Genomic DNA, 25599 nt, shown 5'->3' with positions numbered 1-25599 from the left:
TACCACTGACTTGCTGCTATTTCTGGGTGGGGGGGTGATGATAAAAAAGTCAATTTGACAGAAAGTGTGCATGTGCAGGAAAAAAAAAAAAAAATCATGTGCACGTCTGTTCTCCTTCCCCCTCATCTCCCTGGCTTTCTGTCACTTTAACTTTGCCGCTTATCTTCTGTTTGCCTGGCTCGCCTGTCTCATCATTACTTTCTTCATCTTTAGACTGTCTACTTTATGCTCATTCCTTGCATGTCACATCTGTTTAGTTAAAAACACTTGGTGGGTGGCAAAGTGATAATTGTTTTTACTCCCTTTTTTATTTTTTTATTTTTTTAATTGAATAGAAGTTGCACCACTTATTTTTAACGCCACCTCTCCGACTTACTGTTTTCTGATCCAGGTGGTGAGTTTTCCTGGAGATTTCAGCTGTGCAGTCGCAGGACTGATCTTCTTGGAGTACACAGCAAGTGCTCAGTGGTCAGCAGAGCTTCTTGTGATCACATACAGTGGTGGACTCAAGAGCTACCTTGTAAGGTGAGAGGCACAAATGCTTCATTAATCCGCCACCCCTCAATTGCGTTATTGTCTTCTAATATAAAAGCAGACATTTATTGTGACGATGCTGCATGTTTGGTATATCTTATTAACTATTCTTATCTCAATTTCTAACTATTGTTATGGTTCTTTTTTAAATCTTGTGTGCTTTTAACATTTAAGGATTCTTAAATATATTCTTATAGTGATATTTAAAATTTGTTTCTGTTGCTTTTATGTTAATTAATCCATAATATAAAGCAGTTCACTTGGGAATAAAAGCTCTAAGCAGCCAAGGAATCTTTACTATCCTCAGAAATCTGCATTAGTGGGTGTTTATTATACCTGATAATATGCAAAGGACATGTTCATTTCTGCATCTGTCTTTGCCATCCCTCCTTCCTCCCTCAATGAGTCACTGCAGGCTTGAATAAGAGAGTGTGACAACTTACTCATATTGACCATGACACTGTTTATTAAGCTTACAAGCTCGATAATCTGTTAGTAGGTGCGACTACATTTCCACCTTACCACCTTCAACAGTGGCACACTTTACAGTTCACACAGCGACCTCACGTTTCATGGAATGCTAACGGCGAATTCTCGTGAACAAGCTAAACTCATGTTACGGGTCTGATGGGGTCGTTTCACAGCAAACGGTAAACCGCAGTTAATTAATTAATTCAGTTAACAGGTTCTGTTAGCAAAAGTAAAATAAAGAGAAGCTGCCTCTGTTTTATTTAAGGGAAAATTACTGATGCATTTCATGGTTTGCTTTTAAAAATGAGTAGCTTATCCTGTGTAGTAGAGCCTAGTCATAACTGCATAACTTGGCAAGTATGGAGTTTAATTTTTTTTTTATATATATATATATTCCACATTTTGAGTATAAAAAAAAATACATTTTTGTGAAGTTTCTGAAAGGCCTCTGGCATCCTTAATTTGACAGCATTTTTTGACCCTGAGATACTTTTACTTCTTGGTTCTACACTGGACCCGTTCGTTGAGCTGGGCTTGATCTAGATGCATAACACAGCATTTAAATTCCAGGTTTTTTTTTTGTGAAATAAAGATAATACTGACACATTTTTAAGTGGATATCTTAAACTCCCATCCTTGGAGGTTGGTGTCATGCAACTTCTAGATGCAACCCTTGTTCAATACAGCTGAATCAAATTTCTGAATTACCTCATCATGTGCGGCCAACTTCTACAGAGACCTGCTGACGACTTCATTATTTGATTTTCTGGTGAAGCAGAACTGCATCTAAAAGTTATATGAGACTGGCTGTCGAAGACTACAGTTTTAAATAACTTTTATTTGATCTAAGGTAGTCCAATCCAGATTTGTCAGTATTCTCTTAATTGATCAAAGTTTGGTAGGTACACCCTCAAAAAACAATGAACTAGACTTCTGTTACACTGCTGATTTGTAAAGCCAGGTTTAGCACGACGGTTTTGTAATTTTTATTTTTCGTAAAGTCAAAAGCAGATAATTAAATCAACAAAGTAAATGTTTTTTACTCAAGTGCCCATAATGTCACAGCTGTAGGCTGCAAAATCTATATAGTTGTAAAAATATGTTATTTAGAAATGTTAAATGTGTTGGAACCCTGTTTCTTCCAAGTTCGATTTAGCATTAGCCCTCTCTTCCCCCCCACCCCCATCTCCTTAGAGATTTTCCATTTCCCTGTTTCACAGCTGTTGTCACACAAAGCCTTAGAGCTGTGACACTCCAAAACACACGGTAATGCTCAGCAATGTGCGCTGAATCCTGATCAGACAATGTCCAGCCCTCCAACACCTTCTCCTCAATTCTGTCGGTATCGATGCCGCCTGTGAGGGAAACGCTGATTTATTCTCCTATAACAGTCAGAGAAACGCTCTTTGAGGTACCGGCGTGTATGTGCAAGTAGATCATTAAGACATTGGAGATATTTTACCAGATTTCCTCTAAAAGTGTTTTTAAGCTTTTAGCAGAAAGCTCACATCCACTCTTCTTCTTTGTGTGGCTGTATTACGATGTTGTTGCTAAATGACTCATTAGATTTTTTTTTTTTTTAGAATTGTAGGTAAGCATCTCTCTCATTGTCTTGCTCTTTGGCCAGCATTTCAGTGTTCATTTTTATCGTTCTTTTTCTCTTTACATTTAAACAGCAAAGAACAATTTCCCCAGAGATATCCTGACACAAACTACCACACATGTACCACTCTCGTTTAAATTGCCGTTCCTAATTAGATTATATAAATTACTACGCCTCATTTTAATTGCAACTCAGTGAGAAATTGCGTTGTTGTTATATCCAAAACTGCCCAAAACTGCTTTTCAACACCACAAGCTTCCACATAAGCACTTCATTTGTTTGTTCATTTTTATGCGCTTGAGTTTAATTATGTTTCATGTCATGTGAACGTTTTTGCTCTGTTTCAGCATTGGAACCAATCAAAACTTCCAGGAGAACCACACCTTCAGCTTCTCCCCACACCACTCTCGTGGCATCACCTCGGCCGTTTACCTCCCCGGTCACCGGTACGTTAAAGAAATGACACGCATTCAAACCCTGCATGAGCTCAGAGAGCCGGTTGAATATAAGTGATATGTGGAGCTTTTTGAAATATGGGCATATTTTCCAGCATTAAGCTTTTAATCCATCAGTGGCAGCCTAATTAATATCTATGGCCTTCCCTTGACACTGTTGGAGAATGCATTTTCTCCTGAGGACTTCACCGTCTGAGACTTCTTCTATTAGTGCCGTGTTTGATCAGGAGTGTTTTTTCCTACATTTATATTCAGACATCCTTACAAATCCTTTGAATCTGTTCTCATCCTGAGATATGTTGCCACAAAACACTTAAATATCCAAAGCTGAAAGTTTCTGAGCGATTTCCAGCTGTTTCATCATTTCAGATCTACGGGCATAGTCAATTTGCTACTAAATACGTCTTATCTTCATTACTTTGGTAGAACTAAATTAGATTTAATTGCATAGCAGATTTCATTACATAAATCTTTGTTTTACTTTAAAATCTTTGCAGAATGGAGACAATTATGTTTCGGTATAATATAAAATGAACGTACTCGTGGACCTAAACCATCTCTAGTGTCATGGCTTAACCCAAACCTGCTGCTCTTTAAATTATGTTTTCTCTTTGAAGTGGTTTGCGGTCAAGCCCCTTCAGTTTCCCACATTTTATCAGGTTCCCGCCACAGACATCCATGCATCATGTGAGAACCAGAATCGGCTTTATTGGCCAATATTCTGTGAACTAACTACAAATTTGACTTTGGTTTCGCACTCTCACAGCTTACAAACATACAGTATTGAAAGAACCAGTATGTGTATACTTCTGAATGTACAGCAACTGTGAAGAAGAAAAAAGGAAGGCAGGTTGTGCTTGTACAAATGTACACAGCAGCATAGCTAACTGATCAGCCCGTAATGCGTTCATTGTTTTGATCAGAGATGCAGCATGGGGTAAGTATTTCTCTATGGTGGCTAGCTATTGCTGATAGCAATATGCAGCCATTTGTGTCCAGGATATGCAGGACCTGCAGAGATGTTTGCTTCTGTTTTCTAGAGCTGTACAAATCCTGGATGGAGGCTTGGTCAGCCCTGATATTCCTCTTTGCTGACCTTTTCTACTTGAGTTTGGGCCTGTGCTTTTTTTTTTTTTTTGGGGAAATGTCAAGTCTCATGGCAGTGTAGAAGATATAGCCTGTGCTGGGCCTTCTAATGATACGACATCTACTATTTTTGCCTTTAGCAAATCTGGTATTTAAGGAAGAGTGGCAAGAAAAGGACGCCCAAAAAATCTTGCTTCAAGATTATCAAAGGACATCTAGGAAATTCATCAAAATACTTTAGTAGAAAGTGCTCTGGTTAGATGCGACCAAAATGAAAAATAATGAAAAATCAGACGTGCGTTTTAAAACTAACTCGGCACATCGGCCTGAACACACCATCATTAGTGTTAAACATGGTGGTGGCAGCATCATCCATAGTGAGATGATGAGGAGACTTATTCTGTCTCTGTGTAGGAGAAAGCAGTGGACCTGAGATGCATCACATGTAGCAGAAAAAAAAAACCCTCAATAGATTATGGTGCAAGTTGCAAGTACATTGGTTTTCATCAAGGTCTCCTGTTCAAGCAGAAGACATTAAGCTGAATGAGGTCAAGGTACTCATTTAAGAATGAATGAGCCCATGTCTTTAATAAAATACCTGCAGGAATTCTCTCTGCATTGGCTTGAAATTCTCCTCTGCCCATTCAGAGGTTGTGGTTAATTATATCAGGCTCATATTTGTGACCTTACGGTTTTCCCCAGGGCCCATGGGCCGCACAAAGCAAATTTACTTTGGCCGGTGAAACCTGGCATGAAAGCATAATGGATTTTGGCAGCTACTGTCAAATGTTTGCCAACTGATAGATGAGATGAAACTTTAATGATCCCTATGTGAAAAAACTGGGTCAACATGAGGAAGAAGAGAAAGCAAACCAGGATAAAAGAAAGGTTAAGGAATTGGATTTTAGAAAATAATTCCAAATCTCTGGATGATTATTAAAATAATTTACGTTTGTTAGGACTCATGTGCAGTTGTGCATTAGGAATGGTAATGGTGGCATCAATCCACTTCTTCCTGTATTGCTCCTTTGTTGTTCTGCAACAAGGGAGCAATCACTGCCCTGATAATCTGAGGGCAGTGGAGTAATTTTTTAAATGATGTTTTCAAAAGGAAACCTAAGACATGTATTTTTGGTTTGACTTAAGACTGGCATTTAGTAATTAAAATCGTTTGTTGCTAATTTGACCTTAGTTCAACTTATATCTTTTAGTTTGATTGTACTTTTAAATTTGACTTCATATCGAATCCCACCCCCACCAAAAAAAACAACAACCTTTTCCTTATACCTTGTTTGTTTTGACATTATTTTAATAAATAGTGGTATATATTTCTAATTTAATGTAGATCTTTGGTTTTATTTTTTATTGCTTGATCTGTTTTTCTTTCAGGGGAAAAATTACTAATAAATTTTGAAGTTGCCATTGATACATAAAAAAACCCATCTATTTGTATCTGTTGGGGAAAGAGAGGCTCATTTGTTTTCTGTTCTGTTTTGCTAGTTTTGAAATAAAAGTGTAATAAAAAATATTAAGAAGCAAAAACAACAGGATTAAATTAAAAATATAAAAAGTAAAACATAATTGTGAGATGCAATAAATAAAAATAGTTGAACATTTTTGAAAAGAGAGAAAATACAATTTGTATGCATATAAATGTACTATATTAATAATTAATTGCAGTACATCTTATTGTCCGCAGTGCAAGAGGTCAATTAGAGGGCAGGCCGATGTGTGCTGGCCCATGAGGCACAGCCACTTTTTATGTCCACCTCCAGTCTCAATAAACTTGTTTTCTCATCATCATTAATGCAATAGTTCCTCAACCCTTCATACTAATGACTGCCGTTTCTGTAGTGTCCATATTTTTTTTTCCATGTTTCACATCATTTAACTTGTTCAATTTCTTTTGTATTTGATGTTTTAGTTTGTCGTTTTAGTCTTGTGTAATGTGTTGCTTTTGCTCTGCAAGAAAATTTATCTCTAAATAAACTGATTAATTGATTTCAAGCAATTTCTGCACACAGATTAAGTGTATTTAGAAGAACCAGTGACATCGACACACTTTAGGTATTAAATGGCAAAATAACTGTATTTTGCTCATATTTAATATCTATATTTTGTACACCAGGGGGCAGTCTTGAGTTGGAAAGCCTGATTTCACAGCCAATCCCACTGTAAATGAAGGGAACCACTAATCAATGAGGTCTTATTTGTGTCTTTACTGAGCTTAAGTCATTCCAACCAGACCTTTCCTCTGATAAATAACACTTAATCTGCCAGGCACCTAAATGACAGATCAGTAGTGGGAATTCTCTCTGGCCTTAGTTGGAATTAAAGGATGACAAGGTTAGAGGCACAGTCATGAAGACGGTGTGTGTTTGTGTAGATTGCTGCTGGTAGGAGGCTGTGAATCAGGGGATAATGGTGCATCCAAGGCCTCCTGCAGCGGCATCACTGCCTGGAGGGCGCTCTCTGGCTCGCCTCACTACAAGCAGGTCACCAGTTACGAGGACGATATTGGTTCGGTGAGATGTCTGCAACACCTCGTTTACTTGCAAACAATTTAGTCGCGTTGTAGATGAGACATTTTCACCCCGTGTGTTTGTGTTTGTAGAATCAGAGGAGAGGTTTCTTCAGGATCCCCAACCTAAGATTCTTTTCAAGGCAGGGAGATGAAAAGGTACAGCAGCCCTGTTCAGCCTGAATACCTCATTGTAAAAATAAAAAGCCGATCTATTCTTAATAAGAAGAATGTGTTGGCATTCTCATTCTTCAGGATGGTGTCTTCCGCATGAGCCTGAGCCCTGACGGGACACTCCTGGCTGTCATCCACTTCTCTGGGCGTTTGTCTGTCTGGGACGTCCCCTCCCTGAAACAGAGGGCCACATGGAGCCAGGACCAACAGGTACAACCCTAAGCTGCTCATATTTGTGTTCTGAATTTGCACTACAGTCGTATTTGTGAGGATATTTTGTATGTTAAGTTCTTCACTGACAGCATTAATGTAATCTTCTTTAGGACATGGTTTTTCGGTGTGGGGAGAAGGATTTTGAGTGTTTGTGTTTGCTTCCATCCCACATAATGTGAGGAACTTAAATTCGCCAAATGTTTTGCTGATTTATTCAGCGTCTACGTTCAGCCCCGCCGCCGGTGGAGCTCATGTGTGCTGCAAGTGTAAACAGGGTTAGCAGATTAATTTCTTTCCCCATCCCCTTTTCCGCTCTTTCTTCTTTTCCCTCCCTGCTTTGGTGCCTCCATCTTTCCGGTCCGCCCTGCAGCCAGGATTTGAGGAGATCAACCCGGAGTGGAAGACATCACTGGAGAGGAGGAAGAAAATAAAAGGTATTTTGGCCTGGAGCAGCAAAAAGAGAGTGCTTTGTTGCTGACATGACAGCACATTTTGGACACAATTTAATGATCTTTGACACTGTTGATCTATCAAATTACACAGTTTTCACAAACACAAAGCTCATGGTGCATAGTGGGGCCAGCAAATATTTTCTCCCTTCAGTAACCAGGCCATTTTGTGTGTGTATTTTGGTGTTTGTGTATTTGGCTATAATCTTATTTTGACAGTTTCAGGCCACTAGTGGTGACAGCTATCACATTTTGTGTAAGCAGTAATCTAGGCGTATATCCTCATGACAAGTGATGTCTCATGGCGCTACATATAAATATGTCTGGAAGGGAGGGAGACAAGTTACTAAAAAGTTTCTCTTTGGATAAGGGGATTATCAGGCTATAAAGCCCACAAACATGTTAAGTGAGGATGAGAAGAGAAAAAAAAAATCTGCTCTGACTGACCTTTATGTGTCACTGCACTTGTCCCAGATAAGGAGCAGTACTACCCACTGGTGGATGTGAGTTGGTGGAGTGACAACGTGTTGATTCTGGCTCGTTGCTCTGGGTCGGTCACCGTATCATCCGTCAGGACGTTACGCAACCTTCTGGGGAAATCCTGCGAATGGTTCGAGCCTTCACCCAGAGTCACTGCTGCGCATGACGGGGGCTTCCTAAGCCTGGAGGTAAATGTCACATTGAGGGATGTGTGCAGATTGTTGAACCAGAGCGAACATCCATTAACGTTATCTGTAGATCACAGCTTTCATATCCTGTAGTTTTTTAAAACATGCTTCGTGGAGTATTGAGCTGTTCTTCACCTTCGTTAATACATAACCCCAAATTGTGATGTTGCGTAAAATATAAATTAAACAGAGTGCAAATCTCATAAAAATGTGTTGTGGTGCAAATATCTCATTTGCAGTCAGGAGGAATGAAAAATTCAGTTATTGGCTACCGTTTGCCAAGCAGCCAATCCAGGAGCGCTTTATCTATGTTCCTTGGTGCTAATTAGCTGTTCCCCCAAACAGTGGAAGTAAGGTAGAATGTAGCTTCTGCAGTAGTGCTTGGACCACTTCCAGTTTGTGTATTAATGCACATTACGGTGTATTTGGTGTTTTGAACAGGCAGGTGTTTTTAGAGGGGGTCTCAAGAACTCGCAGGTTTTAGATGGGAGTCTCTGCAACTAAAGGTCTTGCCTGAAACTGGGTGTTCACGTAAGCATAATAATGAAGTTAAGTGGAAGGAAAAAGTGTGGATAAAAGAAGGTGCACAAACAAAAGGGACAGCTGCAGCCTTGAGAGGAGGTAAAACTCTCTTAACCTAAAGCCCATAAATAATCCATCCGTTATTGTTTATGGAAGACGAGACACACCAGAACTAAGAACGCTTCATGCAATTTTTTCTATTTTCTAAAAAAATTCAAATGCCTTAATTTACACATTTTATATGTCTTCTACATTTCATTGTACATAAACTGTTTATGAAATTTGCATTCACTTTTAGTTAAAAGTTTACACAATATCCCAGCCTTTTGGGAATTTGGGTTGTTGCTAAACTGCTTGTTCAGTCCAAGCACAAACTGCTAATAAAAATAATAAGACTGGTCAGGTCACAAGGGAATTATAACGTGTCAGTTCTTCTGACTAATTAATATTTTGGGGGGAAAAACAAGTTTTGCGTTTAATTCCACTGCTGAGCTTTAGTTTGTTGTGGGGCTGGTTTGCAAAAAAAGAATTTCCCCTTGGGGACAATAAAGTCTAAAAGTCGTCTGATCTCGCAGAAGCATTTTTTAGCTGGCAACCCTGAGGAAATGTGTCATCAGCCTGTTTTAGCATCAGAGAGGAGTAGGAGGGGGAAAGTTAAGTTTAGTTGTTTTTATTCAGTTTTTTTTCCCCAGCATCATCTGTGCTGGACTAAACATGTATCTTTAATTGAAGTCCACTTGCAGATTGTGTGTATTTGTCCAAAAGTGTGGAATAATTAGAAACTGCAGTGATGATGCTTAAATCATCACTGTTTTTAAGTGCTAAAGCATCATTTTAATTTTAAGCTACAGCCCAGTAGGACATCATAACAAAGACAGTGGGGACTCTAAAATGCTCAACCCCATTCTGAGGTAATTAAGAAAAACCCCCCAATAAAACCAGCAAAAGAAAGTGCTTTGTATTTAAATTTCTACTCATCAGTTCGGCCTTGATGCTGTTTTGTTAAGACTGCATGTTGAATGGACACAAATGTGTTCAATTTAGTGTGTTTACCAACAGCACAGCTACATTAGTGCCACACTATTGTCCTTGCATCATTTATCATCTGTCATTTAATGTTTGCACATAAATGTTCATATTCCTTATCTGAAGGTCGTTGTAGAGAATTGCTTGGAATCCTCCTGTGATTTCACCTCTTAAGTCATATTTTTGCAGTGATGGTGTTTGGTTGCTGCTGGGTATAGTCATTCGGATTAGGAAATGGTTAAGCCTTCCTCCTAGAAAAGAATTGTGGTAATTCATTTGTTTTTGTTAACAGATTTTCTTATCCCTTGAACAACCATGTTAAGAAAGACGCACTGTGTTTGTGTTACTTATCCTCCTGAGTCTATGAACCTGACTGTGGAAAACTAACAAATCTAGATAAAGGACTGTTTAATAAGAAAATTTTGAATTACAGTCATAGGCAATCATACAGTGCATCTGGGCAATATTTATTATTTCCATTTTTTGTTGCAGTACAGATTTCTTATGAAACTGAAGCATACTTTTCTTTTGTATAACACTGACACAAATTAGTCAATGAAAAGGTGAATTATAGTGTCTAGTTAAAATCTGTAAACCTTAATTATTGGAGTTCACACAAATATTTGGAGGAAATATTAAACGGTAACATCTGTTCCTACCGTGGGTCTATTGTGTTGCTCTCAGGCCTCACCCCATGTTTTCAGTGCAGGTATTCATTTACCTCGGTTTTTATGCAATGCAGCTATTAGAGATAAGTTCTGAGTTAGCTTTCAATTTCAGAGGAAAGTTTCAGATAATAGCAGACATGGGCGGTGGAGAAAGTCTTGATAATGTGCATTCTCAGAATGAGACATAAAAAGAAGCACAATAGCAGTAGACGGCGGCTGTTTGTGTGATCATTAAATACATGGTGGAATGTGGATAGAGAGAAGTTCCACTCTCTGATTTACTAACTAAAATACTCACAAATGCAGAAGATGGGGTAGGTCTATGTGTCTGCACACTGAGCACAAATGAGCCTTTAACTCTGTGTAAAGTTGGCTTTTCTCAACATGTTGTTTGGCCTTAAAAAAAAAATCACTTCCAGCTAATGGTCGTTTAGTGTCATAAAAGTGCCATTGAGTAACAGCTGAGGTGATGCAGAGTTCACTATGGTGCCCAAAGTACTCAAAATTTACTACCTCTGTCTACTGAACTATTAGGTACTTCCACTCGCATATTTTTTCATTCATTTTTGGCACGATTATTGGAAAATAAAGTGTTTGCGTATTTAACGCAAACACTTTATTTTAAGTCACACACAAGATACTGTGTGTGACTGATCTACACACAGTATCTCACATTGTCCCATGTTTTATTTTAGTGGTCCTCATCGATATTAAGTCACTGTGAATGTCTTCTGTGATCAAACCAAAAGAGGTGCTAACCTGGATTTTAAAGGCCATATTGTTTTTATGTTCTGTGCTTCCGCCTGGTGAACATTTTACCTTTCTGTCATGCTCATTAGTGCGAGGTGAGACTTGCTCAGAAGCGCGCACGCTTCGAAAGCAATCTCGGCAGCGGCGCAACCGTCGAGGAAGAGGAAGGAGACGATGGCGGAGAGTCTGATTCGGATGAAGAGTCCTCAGCAAAAGCCCGCTACTTTGGCTACGTCAAGCAGGGCTTGTATTACGTGACGGAGATGGAACGTTTCGCGCCGCCACGCAAACGACCCAGAACAGTCGCTAAGAACTACCGCCTGGTCAGTTTGAGGTCCACCACCCCGGAGGAGCTGTATCAGAGGAAGGTAGGAGGAATTAAACATAATTACACTACACTGCACTTTAATCTCTCCCTGTGTTCTATATTTAATACATAGCTTTATTACATACCATAGATAAATGCTCAAACTGTATCCCACAGTTATGCCAGGCTTTGTTAGAGAGTTGCATTTATTAAAGTTAGATGAAGATAACTTGTTTTCTTCGTGAGCCCTTGTGTCACACAAAAATTAGGAAGAATTTCCAGCAGGTGCATAATATTTTTTGAGCTGGATGGCTTGTTTTGATCTTTTGCTAAATGCAAGCAGATTACCAAACATGAAAGTGATTTCCTTGCGCAAAAATAAATATAAGAAGTTGAGAAAGGGAAAAGGGGAAAAAGCAGTATTTTTAGTTTGAACCATACGTGTGTTGATTCAAATGAAAGCAGAGTTTCTTTTCCACCTTTTTTTTTTGCTCAGGTTTCTGTATAAGTAATCAATCAATCAATCAATCAAATTTTATTTGTATAGCACATTTCAGCAGCAAGGAATTTCAAAGTGCTTTAAATAATTAAAATAAAAATAGCACGTGACATTGAATAAACAGTGAGAAAGAGAAAGTAATCCTGGCAAACAACATTCAAAGCTCCTTTGCAGGGTTTGTGCCAAAAATATAAGGAACTTCTCTGGCCCAGTTGCATTCGATGGAGCTTTACCTGAAAGGAAAGAGTCATTAGGCTTTTTTTTTTTGTACTATCCCCTTGTAATTCCCCTAAGTCCTGTATGGAAACGAAAAAAGTTTATTATCTATAAATTTACTTCTGTAAAAAATGTATATGTTGCAAATTTGAATTAAATGTTTATTTATACTAAATATTGTTTAAAAGTGCATACTATGTTCCGGTGTTTGTGTAAATGTGGGCGTTTCTCAAACAAGATATTTGTGAAATTCGTACTCGCCTGCTGCAGATTAATATCTATTTAGTAATTATTATTGTAGTGACCTCTGACATTTGCATATGTTACACTGTACTTTAAACATCGTAGATGAGAATTTTATACATACAACAAATTACAGCGTCTGCTGTTATGGTTACAGTTTCTGAAGAGGACAATGTTATGCCTGACAGTAATGATTCAAATGATTATTATTGTGAGAGTTTTGATGAATATGACTTTGAGACCAACTGTAGGACTTGTTCTAGTTTTAAATTTAATTTTATAGTACTAGTAATATCTTTTCTAAAGGGAGTTGGTTGTGTGGGATTTTATTTTAGGGCGACAGAGAATTCAGATTGGGTGGAATTCACATGCATTTTTATTTCTAGAGGGAAGAAAAGGAAAGCTGTTTTGCCTTTTTTTCCCACTTCATTCTTTTTCCACTCTCTGTTGGTCTCTGAGATAAAATATGTTGGTTTGGATTATAATGTGACAAAAAGCTTCAAAAAGCTTTTTGCCGAAGTTCTCGGTTAGAAATCCAGCCACCTTGAAAGAAAAATACGGTGAAGTGCAGCTATGCATAGGCATAGCTGCACTTCACCGTATTTTTCTTTCAAGGTGGCTGGATTTCTAACCGAGAACTTCGGCATTTTATGGTGTTTTCCAAAGAACAATTGTATTTGCCTACACAGTTATTCAATGAACTGGTGATCAACTCCATCTTCCAAAACATGCTTATAAATTATTTTACAAACACAATAGATTTTTGGTTTCATAGTACACCGCTAATTATTTTTGATTGCTTTTTACAGTTGGGGAAGGTTCTTTATGTCTTAGCTGTCTAAAAGTTCATTCATAACTACATGCTCATAAGGTTTATTTAGCAAAAAGCTGTCGTCAGTGTTTATGCTGGAATGTCTTCATGTTTGAACTTGAAAGCTCATTTAGCTCAGTTGTCCAAACAACTCCTCCTCCTCTGATGTGCTCTTTTGCCTCCCGCCGAGTAGCAAATTCATTTTTTAGAAAAAAAAAAAAAAGGATATTGCTTATGTAATATTTCAAAGATGGTTAAATTCTAATTGCATGAACCTCATACACTGCCTTTATCATTTTAAAACTAATACAGGAGTAATGTGCACCTCGCCGTAATGTCGGTAATCAATTTCACTGAGCAGTTTGGTTTCACAGAGGACACCACATTCACTGCGAAACTCTTCAATTCTTTATGGCACTTCATTTAGCAGCAGTTGAAGGAAGTCGCCGCCATTTGTTTGGTCATCGACTGAATTGTAATTGGGGCTTCAGCAGAATCTGTTTCAGACCAAATAAATCTCTTTCAGCTCAGAGAAGAACTAATGTTTTGTTGGCTCGGTTCCAGAGCGCTGTTGAGGAGAAAATGAAAAGCCAAGCAAGACACTCAGTCTGTTTTAAGGCTATTTTTCAGTCCCGGGGGGTGTTTTCTGAAATGCTAATTGCTTTATAGAAATATGACTGTTGGTGCTGCTTGCTACAAATTGCAGCAAAAGACAAAAACAAGCTTTATCTTGGGGCGCAGCGAGAGTGGTATCTTCCCTATCCAGTCCCGAGTTGGAGCACGGTTCATCAGTCATTTTTATGACCCATCATCTGCTGCCTTCTTCATCATTGTCATCATCATTAGATGCCATCAGTCATCACCATCAATCCCAACTGTGAGAGTTACAAAGTAATACATCATTATTATCTCTTTGTTACACTAGGTACCGACTGCAATTCCCTGATAGCTGATGCTGCACGTCTGCCATAATTTCTTATTTTTGTCCTTTCTTTAGTTCGTTATGTACGTGTTCAATTTAACAAGCGTCTCAATATCTGTATGTAGTTTTGCATTTAAGTCCTTAATTATTCAATTCAGAGTTGTATTTTTTTTTTCTTGACCAGATCTTATTCCTGACCTGCTTGTAACTAAGATAAAAAAATATAAAAAAATCTGACTTTCCCCAACCCCCCAATCTCAGGACTCAATGAGACGAAACGGAGGATGAGACAAGGCTTGTTTTTTTTTTTTGTTTTTTTTTGGCGCGAAACTTTGGTGTAAGAGTACTCTTACACTCCCTGGAGATTTGTAATATCAAATTAATAAATTAACAAATTATGATATTTTATGAGTTATATGTCATTTTTAGTGATTCTACCCAGATATTTCCTTTTCCTTTAATTCATCCTTTTTTCCTTTTGAAACATCTACCCATCTTTTACTGATCTGTTTCAGTTCACGTTTTCACCATTTGGCGGTTTCTATTTTAAACATATGGGATTTATTAATAGCTTACAAAAATCTTAATGGTGGTACTGGATTTGCACTAACCCTGACACACAAATTCGCACAATTATAAGAACAACAGTGATCCTCTCAGATTCATTTTGCTGAGATTATGCAGTGACACTGACTAGAGTGAGTGGGCTGTGGTCAAGTGGGTTATTTCCTTAAGCCAGCCTCTTCACATGTTTAAGCGTTTGATGATGCACTTGGCAGTGAAACCCTGAATGCTTTAGCGGCACACTGGCAAGACTGCAAACAGTTTCATTAGATGAACCTAGAGAGAAGAGGAAGTGTTTTTTGATGTTCCTCCTACATGAGGTTTAACTGTGTGGGGTTCTTTCTGGCCTCCAGGATCCACGCTCTGGCTAATGTGTTGCTTTTTAACTCCCACACAGTAAGAGAGAGGAATCCTCAGTGTGTCTGTCGACCAGTTTGCTTGGCGGGTTACTTAGACGCACACTGAGTGGGCCTACATAAAATGTAGTGTCATTACTTTTGTTGTTGGATTAAGTCATATTGCTAGGCGCTGATATGTCAAAAATCCTGAACATCCACAACAGCAGAAACGATGACAATGCATGCGAGCTCATGAAAGCAAATATAAAAATGGAAACAAAATGGAAATAAAAACAGGCTTTTTCAGTAATAACGAGGCATATTTACTAGCTTAGTTTTAATTTCTTATCCAAAGTCAAGAAATGTGTATGGGGGAAGTGTAAAATAAAATGCACCCAAGCAAGTTGTCAAAACTTAGAAAACAGGCATCAATTTGTAACACAATAGCCACCCAAGACTAAAGAAGCGACGGCAAAGTCTCCAGCTGTAATGCGAGTTCAACAGATGAAGATTTTCATGGCAATTTGTCAAATCAGTGAGAGGAGGAAGTAAGGAGAAATGTCAGAGAAAAATTAATTGGAGACCTAACCAACTGGAACTGTGCACAACAGTTTAAACGTTTTCTGTGGGGAAAATTTGATAGTCAAAAAATAAAAAATAAAAAAATAAAATGTATATATATATATATATATATATGTGTATAAAATTCACCCGCTTTTACTGTTTTTTTGATGACATACTGCAATATATTGTTTCATAAGCAACGTCATTTCCTTCAAATGAAAGTAGCGTTCCATGTTTTGTAAAGGCGAGGCTGCAAATTCTCATTTTGTCTGAAATGTGTGTTTTAAAAGCTTACCTGCTTTTGAAAGCAACAAATGAGCCGTTTGTGTTTTTTTAATTATTTCTAATACTTTTAATATTTCTAAGTTTCTGTCTCTAAAAAGAAGTCATATGTTTTTCATTTTATGCTTTTATTGAGTAAACAGTGGCTCCTAGTGTGGTTTTAACCTCCAAGTTTGGATTTGTTGTGGCTTTATACGTCTCATGCTTTTTTTAAAGCTCAGAATATTTTGCTCCTGATTCTTCCTGATATTTCAGACTGTCTCTTGGTAACAACGTCTTTTTAACATGGGACTGTCTCCTCATCTGCAGCATTGCCACATTCAACATATGACTGAAATGTGAATGTGTAACCTGTTCCCGCTCTGGGACACACTGCTTGCAGCCACATTTAGTCAAAACCTTGGCCTCTTTGCGCTTCCCTGTAATATAAAACCTGGAGCTGTTAAGGGCAAAGCAAAGCGAGGTTAGTCTTGTTACACCATTCATACTGTTTAGGAAAAGTCTTTTTGGTTCTGGGAGCGAGCGAAACACTGAATCAATCAGAGAAATGCGCATTTGTCTTTAGATATTTTATTTAGAAAATCAGAGTAAATATTAGCGTGTGAGAAAAGAAAAGCGAGAGAAGAAGAAGTGAAACTTAACGCATACAATTCTCCTTTTATATCTTATCAGTCACATACACGGTGCCTTCCATCCATCTCTCTCCTGTAGGGAGTTTCTCTAAGTCTCTCTCATCTCTGGTTAATTGGTACCTCTGTCCCTAAATCAAACCCGGTTCAAAGGAGTTTCGGTTGGACAGAGAAGAAAAAACATCTTGGTTATCAGTTCCATAACACTTGCTCAGAAACCTTCATTATCAGTTCATTCTTCTCAGTAAATAAGCAAAAGTTTTATACTCAAGGTAATTCTGTGCTTTACAGAAACAATTTTAAGTCATTCAAAGTTGCAATGAGCAAAATAAATAAGGTCAAATGATTAATTAAACAAACAAATTATAACATATTAGTAATGATTTTTTTCACTTTTGTTTTGTACAATCTCATTTCAATGAGTCAATTCATTGTAGTTCATATTTTATATTCACCTGAAGGTCCTTGTGTATAAAATTTGAATCAATGCTGTACCCTTGAAGAGCAGATTAAATAAAAAGATGTATAAATTATATCAGATGTTTTTTTTTTTATTCTTTGTTTGCTTTAAGTCTCAATCAAAATGCACTTTTTTTGGTTTTTGCAAAATGGAAATTTTTAAAGTGTTTTTAAAGAGGCTTTATGCTCATGCACTAAACAAAAAAAACCCACTGCATTTCTCTGAAATTGTAAGTTCATATTCTCCTCCCTTTGCATTGTCTGTTTCATTATACAACAACAACAACAACAAAAAAGGCAGAGTGGTTGATTGTGCAAATGCTTTTGCTTTCCTCACAGATTGACAATGAGGAATATGGAGAAGCTCTGTCACTCGCTCAGGCATACAACCTGGACTCTGATCTGGTCTACCAGAGACAGTGGAGGAAGAGCCATGTCAGCATTGCCTCAATTCAAGATTATCTGGTAAGAACTGAGGGAAATACAGGAAAAAAAACTGATTATTTATGTCAAGCGTTTAGCTGTTTACCGCTGTATAATTAGTTTGATTTGTGAGAAGAGCTGAGTGGGAAAATCACAAGCTCTGAAGCTAAAAAAAAAAACAACAAAAAAGAACATGTAACCTAATTTAAGGTCACCTTTTTTGCTTTTCTTTTCTAACTCTGTATCTCACTTTATCACATAATTTCTTCTTGACTCAGTTCTCCGTATTTTATTCCCCTAAACTCTCCTAGAGCAAAATCCGCAAGCGCTCCTGGGTATTGCACGAGTGTGTGGAGCGTGTCCCAGAAAATGTAGACGCTGCTAAAGAGCTGCTGCAGTACGGGCTGAAGGGAACTGACCTCGAGGCCCTGATAGCCATTGGGCTAAATGAAGATGGTGGCAGGTGGGATATGTGATGCTGAACACAAACATCAAGTGATTTTTACCTGTGTTGCTCCTTCTGACAAGGAGCGTATTCTGCATGTTTCTTTCCATTTCTCAGGTTTATCATGCCTGGCGATGTGGACCTTGATGACCTCCCATATGACGACCTCTTGTCTGATGATGAGGAGATGAAGAAGGATAAGGAGAAAAGGAAAAGACAGGAGCTGCTAGCCAAGGTTGATTTCAGCAGGTACGCAGGTTTTACTACCAATGTTTGACCTTTCACGTCTGCAGTGTTACGTACCAGTCTAACAGCTGGTGGTGAAGCACCAGTTTAACCATTGTATTGAAAACCATTGAATGGTGACTGGGTTTAACAGGAATTAAACCCGATTTTTGTCACTGTAATCACTGATGGAGAATTTTTCCGTGCACCTTTTCCTTGCTCCTGAAATCAGTTGTTCTTATCACTTTCCCTCTGGAGTCATTCTCTGTATCTTTTTGTCTTCTGTGCCTTGGTCTCAACCTTCTTTCTGATAGTTTTGAGATCAATCAAAACTATGGTCGTGTTCAGGATCTCTGACATCCAACTTCAGAGTTCATGCGCTATTGTATTTTCCCTGACTGGAAAAGTATGGAGTATAATTTCTGAAAAGTATTTATTTCTAACCTTTGCTCTGCAATCCATTCTGTATAAGTCAGAAAAAGAGTTTGTCCTATGCAGTTCTGCACAATATTGTGGGTCATTTTGATGGTCAGCAAAAGGATGAACTAATATAAAAGTGAGGGGCATAATAGAGAGATGGTATCTCTAATGAGAATTTGGAGACAAACCTTTTTTTAAACGTTTCTTGATGATTCCATTTGAGCTCTAACTTTTCCCCAAAAGCCAACAGGTAAAAATATATGTGGCGAAGTTGATGAAATATGTTTGGAAAAACAAAACACTACAAAGTTAATTTTGCTCTGCAGCCAGCCAGACATTCTGTAGCTGTCTCTGTCTTCGAATGTAAGAGAGGATCTGTTTGGCTGTTGGACTCAAGCTGAGTTGGCAAGCAGACCCCTGCTTTGGTGTCTTTTAGGCTTAGTTAATTTAATGTTTATGTAATTATTTACTGGTATGTTTTTCCTTTTTTTTTCTTATTACTAACCAGTGGGCGTAATCTATTTATTCATCTAGAAAACCTGGGAGAACCATTTGTTGAGTGGGTGACAAAATCCCACCAAGTGAAACCTGACCCTCCCCAGTGGGAGATGGCTCATTTGGCAAGTTGTTTTCTTGTGTATTAAAATATTACTTTGTTTTTTTTAATATCCACTCTATGGCAGACAGGAAACACTGTGGCTAACGTATTAGGTTTGTAGACAGAAAAAAAAAAACAGGAGTGGATATTAGAGCGGGCTGCCAAATTTAACTCTGATAGTTTGATTAGGTGGCACAGAAGAGAGAGGATCATAAAGGCAGCCATGCTAATGAGGATGAGGGGGGAAAAGACAGAGGAAAACCATTGGCACAGATTAGTGGGTAATCTGTTAGAGATAATTTATGCCTTTGTTGTCGAGTGCCCAGGGAAAGACTAATGAAAAACCCTTTAGTGATCACTAATCACCCTTCATACGCACATGTAAATTTGCGTGCTCATGTATCCCAAAAACACTCCTAATGCGATTTCATGCACGTTACACACACCTGTTTAAATAAATGTACGTTAACGGAGGGAAATAACCACAAACACGCAGGGATGTTGCACTTTCTAATCTATACTGTTTGCATGGTTCCTGCTGGTTTTAATCTGAAGTTGCTGGGTTGCGCACTGTTTTGTTCTTCTTACATGTGTGCATTTGAATGAAAACAAGCACAAACTTTGTAATGGGGAGCTTTGTAATGGCTGCCATTCATTTGCTGTAATGTGTCATCATTTTTGCTTGTGTGATTATCTGTGTGACTCATTTTATATGTAATAAACCGGAGCTTTAAAGCAGACTTGTAGTCGTGCCGATAAATAAAAGATGGAAGATGAGCGCAGGGTTTTAGGAGGGTGTAAAAAAAATAAAAATAAAAAATCGATCATTTATAACCATAAAATAGGCCATTGCATCGAGTCGTTAGTGAATTTACTTCTTAAAACATGGATATTTTTCTCTTTTATCCGTCTTTGAGTCATCATGTCTCCCAGGGAGCTGACATGTGTCCCCAAAATGTGTTTGTGTGCGGTTGTGCGCGCCCCTAATGGAACCAGGCATGTTGACGGCAGGCCTGCGGCTGAGGCCTGTGAGTCACATAATAATTCTCTTAATTTCTTTTTAACTACACAACCATTACAGAAATGGCTTGGTATCGATCACATCTGCTCTTGAGTAAGTCGGGGCGCCTTGTGCATCAATCCGTAGACCATCAGACAGAATGCATCTTTGATCCTGCCACGTGTCCAAACTGTGAAATAAAATGTCATTATTCCTGAACCTCGGCAATCTTTGGCAAGAAAATCCAGATGGACGTTTTAAAAGTCTTGATGGATATTGAGCGTTCTGATTAAATGAAACCCACTCTTCTAGTAGAATCCTTTTAGTAGAATCTGTGCAACATGTTTGGAGAAGAATTTAACATTCACATCATATACAGAGAAATGAGAAATTGGCGGACACGGGTGTAGATAAAAGGATGTAGTCTGCTGCAAGGTGTTTGTGTTCTTCGTAGATCAGATTTACGCTTCCGCTAGGAGTCTAATTTCCTCCTTTCTGCAGTGTTGGACTATGTCTGCCTGTGCAAGACTAGTTGAATGCAGGCTGTGTACTTCATATAAACGCGCTCATACACAGTTTCTCGACAGACGGCTTGAATTACAGTTTAAGATGTCACAGATTTGATTCGTTCAGTCTTTTCTTTCTCACATTTGTGAGAACAGTTCAGAAAAATAGACTACAAACCTTTTTAAAGGCGCAGATCCTCCTACCCTCTGCAGTGAATTACCAGGTTTCCCTTTATTGTATTCACCACTGAACTGCAGAACCTTGTTGTTTATACAATGTGGAACAACATTGCAGAATTGCAACTAGAAACTTCATTCAGACAGTGACATAATCCAGTCATTTTTGTGCATTTTGATAGTAGCTTTCAGCCAATGAAAATCCATGATTTATTTCTTTTTCTCAAAGTTTGAATATTGACACTTAAAGAGAAAAAAAATATATTTTAAAATTCAGAACTTTCATGTTATGGCCATGCAATGGCCTATGCAACAATGGAGAAGACTGCAGGCTTAAGAGAGTTGTCTAGCAGACACCCTCCACAGGGAGGTTGAGAGAAAAGGATATTTCCAAAGAAACATAGAAATGATAAGCTAAGTATGAGCGAAAAGTGCAATTGAAGTAAAATAACACTGTTTTTACTTTTTACACTGGTCGTCTTTTCAGATGAAAGTCAATTTTACTTTTTATTTGGAAATCACTCATAGATCCTGTGTCTCTTCACTCTTCCTCTGCAGACTGTAGAGCAGGGGTCACCGACTCCAGTCCTCAAGGGCTACCATCCTGCAACTTTTAGTCACCTCTGCTCCAAAATGTCTGCATTCCCTCACCAGCATTCATTCATCTCTGCAATAGGCTGGAAACGAGCAGTTTATTTGATCCAGGTGTGTTTGAGCAGAGACGCATCTAAAAGTTACAGGATGGTAGCCCTCGAGGACTGGAGTTGGTGACCCCTGCTGCAGAGGAAGAGTGAAGAGACACAGAATCTAAGTTGCTTAAGGACTAGTGTGAAGTTTCCACACTCAGTCGTGTCGGTTCACCGTGCTTTTATAAAGTTCAGTCAGTGCAGCTGCCAACCACATTATGCTTCCTTCTGCTGACCAGCTTTACTGAGATACCGAATTTGTATTCTTTGAAAATGTGGTCTCATTTTCAAAGAATACATTTTGTGGTGCCTGTCTCTAGCACCACAAAACTACACCAAGCAACATCAGAACAGTTAAGTCCTGATCTTAAGTAACCAGGGGGTTACAGCTAATGGCCTGTAGCTTCCACCAACTGAGATCATCTACAGTACATGGACTTGCTCTTCAGTTAGTTGATATTTGTTTTAAAAGCCTTTCATTTTGTTGGGCTTATGTAATATTATACTTATTGGGTCTTCGTTAGCTAATAGCCATAATCATCAAATTAGCCAAAATAGATGCATGAAGTATCCCATTAATGGATGTGTCATACTTAAATAATGAAAATAGAGCAAATTTCTGAGCATGTTTTAATTTTAATAGCATAGATTAAATGGGAGGTGGACTCAATCTGAATGTTCAGGCTCTTCTGCAGTGATACAGGTGGCAATTTGTCACCAAAATTAAGAAACTTCCCACAATATGAGCTATTTGCTCACTGTCAGAAGTTCTCTGTATTTCTTTTATTGTTTCGAGCAATGATCAGTCACATCCTCAAGAGAACTGCAGACGGGTAAATATATTTTTTCTACATCTCTCCTCATCCCTCTTCCTTACCCTTTTGCCATTCATATCCTCACTCCATTTTTTTTTCTCAACATCGCTCTGAGAAAACAGAGCAAAGTAATTACCAGTAGTGCCAGCTCCAAGCCAGCACTCTTTGATGTGCCAGAGGGTGTTTTGAGCCAGTGTTAATCTTTGTTAGTCTTTGCAGAGACACCGTGATAAAACTTGATATCACCCTCGGTAATTAGGGATTAAGGATTAAAATGAAGGATGAGAGGTCAGGTCCAGTGCTGTTGATCCGGGGACTGATTTTCAAGAGGCAGACCAGATCTTTCCCAGAGATTGCCTGGATCTTTAATGTTTGCAGTCATCTGGTTTATTTATAGCTGTGATTAAATGATAGTGGACATTGATTTGATTCTTGTAGGATAATCACTCACCTCATTGATGGAATCCTATAAATGACTGAATAGGTTTTTGTGGTCAAAGGAAGTTGATTTAGCTGGCTTAGAAAATGATTAGTTTGGAGGGCAGTCTAGTCAAAAGTTCAATATGTCCCTGTGGGTGTCCTCAGACGAGTCAATTTCCAGTTAATTTGTGTCTTATTGCAGTGAACAGACTAAGGCAGACATGCAGTCTCACTGTGGGTAACATTACTGGCCAAGACCTTGTGTCAGAGTTGAGGTCTTTAATTAAGTGTCTGGATTTTACTGACATGCCTTTTGGTTATTTTTTTTTTTTATATATTCAGGTTGACCCTGGAGCAGAAGGAGCTGTGTCGTAGTCGACTGAAACTGCTCTGCTACCTGGACCGACTGGCGACGTACGAGGTAACAACAAGAAACCTGTCACTGAACAGCACAGTGAGATTATACTGCTAAGTAAATGCTCATGATCTCTTAAATGCAGCCGTGGCATTTCTAAATGTCAGTAATTTCAACAAAATAAGATTCGGTTCAAAGCGTAAAGAAAAACACACATTTTCCAAGCTGGATACAGGGAAATTTGGTAACTTGTTCAACAAAATACAAACGGATAGAATCAAATTAATAGTTAGGTTTATAAATGTTGTGTATTGTACGACTTGGGCCAAATGTTTTGGGTTTCCTTCAAAAAGCGTCTTGCAACAGGTTGTTGGAATTTGGACCCGTTCCTCCTGACAGAACTGAAGCAATTGATTCCAGTTTTTTTTTAAACTCTTATATACAAGCCTTTAAAAGGATACAGCGCAAACTTTTACATTGCGACTCTTAATTATAATGCACACTTTTATGAAGAGAAAGTCATCCTGACAGCAGGGTTTTGCAAGACAAGCTTCACTTTGAGAAATATCATACTGTTGCATGATCTTGTGTGACAAGGTCCCTATAAACCCCTAATGGAGTTTCCAGTTGTGCATTGATTATTCATCCTTTAGTCTGCAGGCCCTGTGGAGTCTGAATGGATGTTTTCCAAACTCGCATCCTGATTTTATCTTAAGAGTCCAGCTTGAATCTGTGGCAATTAATACAAAGAGAAGGACTTAGAAGTGCTATTAATTTTAATTAAAATTGCATTAAGTAAAAGGGATTCTAATGCCTCCCATATTTTCACTTGTGTTTATGTGGAACACAAACGGCTTTAATGTTTTCTTAAACATTCTTTATGGCTTAGATGTTTTCCCACCAGCAAACTAATGCTTTTTGCTTTCATATCAAATCCCTACAACGCGCAGAGGATTTTCTCATCTATCCTGCATGGATACTTTCTCTTAACCCCACTAATCTCTTCAGAAATATAAAAACAGCTAAAGAAGATATGGATGTGAGAGGATTTTTAAGTATATGAATGGAAGACTGAAGAAGTGGCAGATCCTTCGTGCTCTAACACATCATACATTACTGATGGACTGGCTATAGAAACACTTCAGCGCAACAGACACACGTCTGAAGTGGAGCTTGACTCTTGCAGCCAAGTGCTCGGGGGGGTGGGAGTGGATTTTTATATTCAGTTTGAAGGATGTTAACATGCACACCCTGCTCATCCACAATAAATCACAAATGAACAAGGCTTTGCTTTCCCCTCATGCAAGGGGAGATGAGATTTTCTTTGCCCTGCTGCATATTCAGCTCTGACAGGGTGACGTCCCTTACTTTACTCGGACATTGTCATGGTAACGGGAGGACTCGTCAGATGCCTTTTGCCCCAATCCATTTTCTCTGGCCATCTATGAATATGATATTAGGGTTTTCATCATCCCAACTCGGGCTGACTCTGTCTGAGTACGACCCATTCAAAGGCTATCCATCACACACACGCATTTTGACATGCTCTTCAACGCACACGCATATTCAAGCATGAAAGATGCTGCAGAGATTTTATACCCACAGATAAATCCCTCTAGCCAAAGGCCAGGACAACAAATGTTCCTTCCTGACATATGCACACATACACACAAGTTCCTAAGATTTGCCCAAAGCAGCTCTAAGCTACAAAGTCAAATAGCATCTCTGTTGACTCTCCTTTACTGCATTTCTTCACATTCTCATCTGCTTCTTTCTCTGTCCCTCCCATCTTTAGTTTGGTTTGCAACACATATTCTGGAAAGATAACCCTCCAGCTTCTCAAATTTGTTTTAGTGAACCTTTTTGTCAGCTTTTCATCTCTACTTCTCTCTGCTCCACCCTCCCTTTTTTTCAGGAGATACTTGGTGGGCCTCATGCAGCTGAACAGAAATATGATGCAGAGTTCTTTAAGAAGTTCCGGAGTCAAAATATTGTTCTGTCTGCAAGAAACTATGCAAGGGTAACATGAGCGTCTCATTTTCTTCAAAGTTTGTTCTCATGATGTCTTATTCTAGCTGCATTCATCACCTTAAACCCCCACCCCAAAATTCTCTGAATTTTCAGTTTCATTTGAAATGAAACTAAAACTGAAGGGACTACTGTTGACGTTTTCTCATGTTTGTTTATTTGTAGGAGAGCAATGTTCAGGCTCTGAATATTCTGTTCACGTATCATGGAGAAGAACTCCTGCAGCACAGGCTGGCTATCCTCTACAACTTTCCAGAAACCACCTCTCCCCACGAATATGCCGTTCTGCTGCCCGAGGCCTGGTGAGACGTAAACAGAGGCGCACATACATCATGATACAAATAATTTAAAATACATGTCTGACATAAAAAGCCAAGAGCAAGATCATGACTTCTTTTAATGAAACACCCCTCAGGTTTTTGCCAGATATGATATGGGCATAAAGTGTTTTTTTTTGTATGTTTGTTTGTTTGTTTTTTCACATATTTGTAGAAGTTTTATTTTGATGTTTGGTAAAGTGTATGTGG

At 38.5% G+C, this 25599-nt stretch overlaps 1 protein-coding gene across 1 annotated transcript in view; it reads left to right on the top strand.

Moving 5' to 3' along the window:
- nbas (NBAS subunit of NRZ tethering complex) overlaps positions 1–25599 on the top strand; it is a 185490-nt gene that overhangs the window by 11799 nt on the left and 148092 nt on the right. The window contains exons 8-21 of the mRNA XM_007552995.2: positions 392–525; positions 2956–3054; positions 6536–6674; positions 6764–6829; positions 6926–7054; positions 7428–7491; positions 7981–8174; positions 11230–11508; positions 17314–17439; positions 17709–17860; positions 17960–18091; positions 23032–23110; positions 24960–25064; positions 25238–25374. Coding sequence (XP_007553057.1) covers positions 392–525; positions 2956–3054; positions 6536–6674; positions 6764–6829; positions 6926–7054; positions 7428–7491; positions 7981–8174; positions 11230–11508; positions 17314–17439; positions 17709–17860; positions 17960–18091; positions 23032–23110; positions 24960–25064; positions 25238–25374 — 1835 coding nt within the window. The remainder of the gene's footprint in view (positions 1–391; positions 526–2955; positions 3055–6535; positions 6675–6763; positions 6830–6925; positions 7055–7427; positions 7492–7980; positions 8175–11229; positions 11509–17313; positions 17440–17708; positions 17861–17959; positions 18092–23031; positions 23111–24959; positions 25065–25237; positions 25375–25599) is intronic.

This window comes from Poecilia formosa, unplaced genomic scaffold (genome assembly GCF_000485575.1).
Source record: "Poecilia formosa unplaced genomic scaffold, Poecilia_formosa-5.1.2 Scaffold53, whole genome shotgun sequence".
Lineage (NCBI taxonomy): Eukaryota > Metazoa > Chordata > Actinopteri > Cyprinodontiformes > Poeciliidae > Poecilia > Poecilia formosa.
This window is presented reverse-complemented; position numbering and strand designations above follow the sequence as displayed.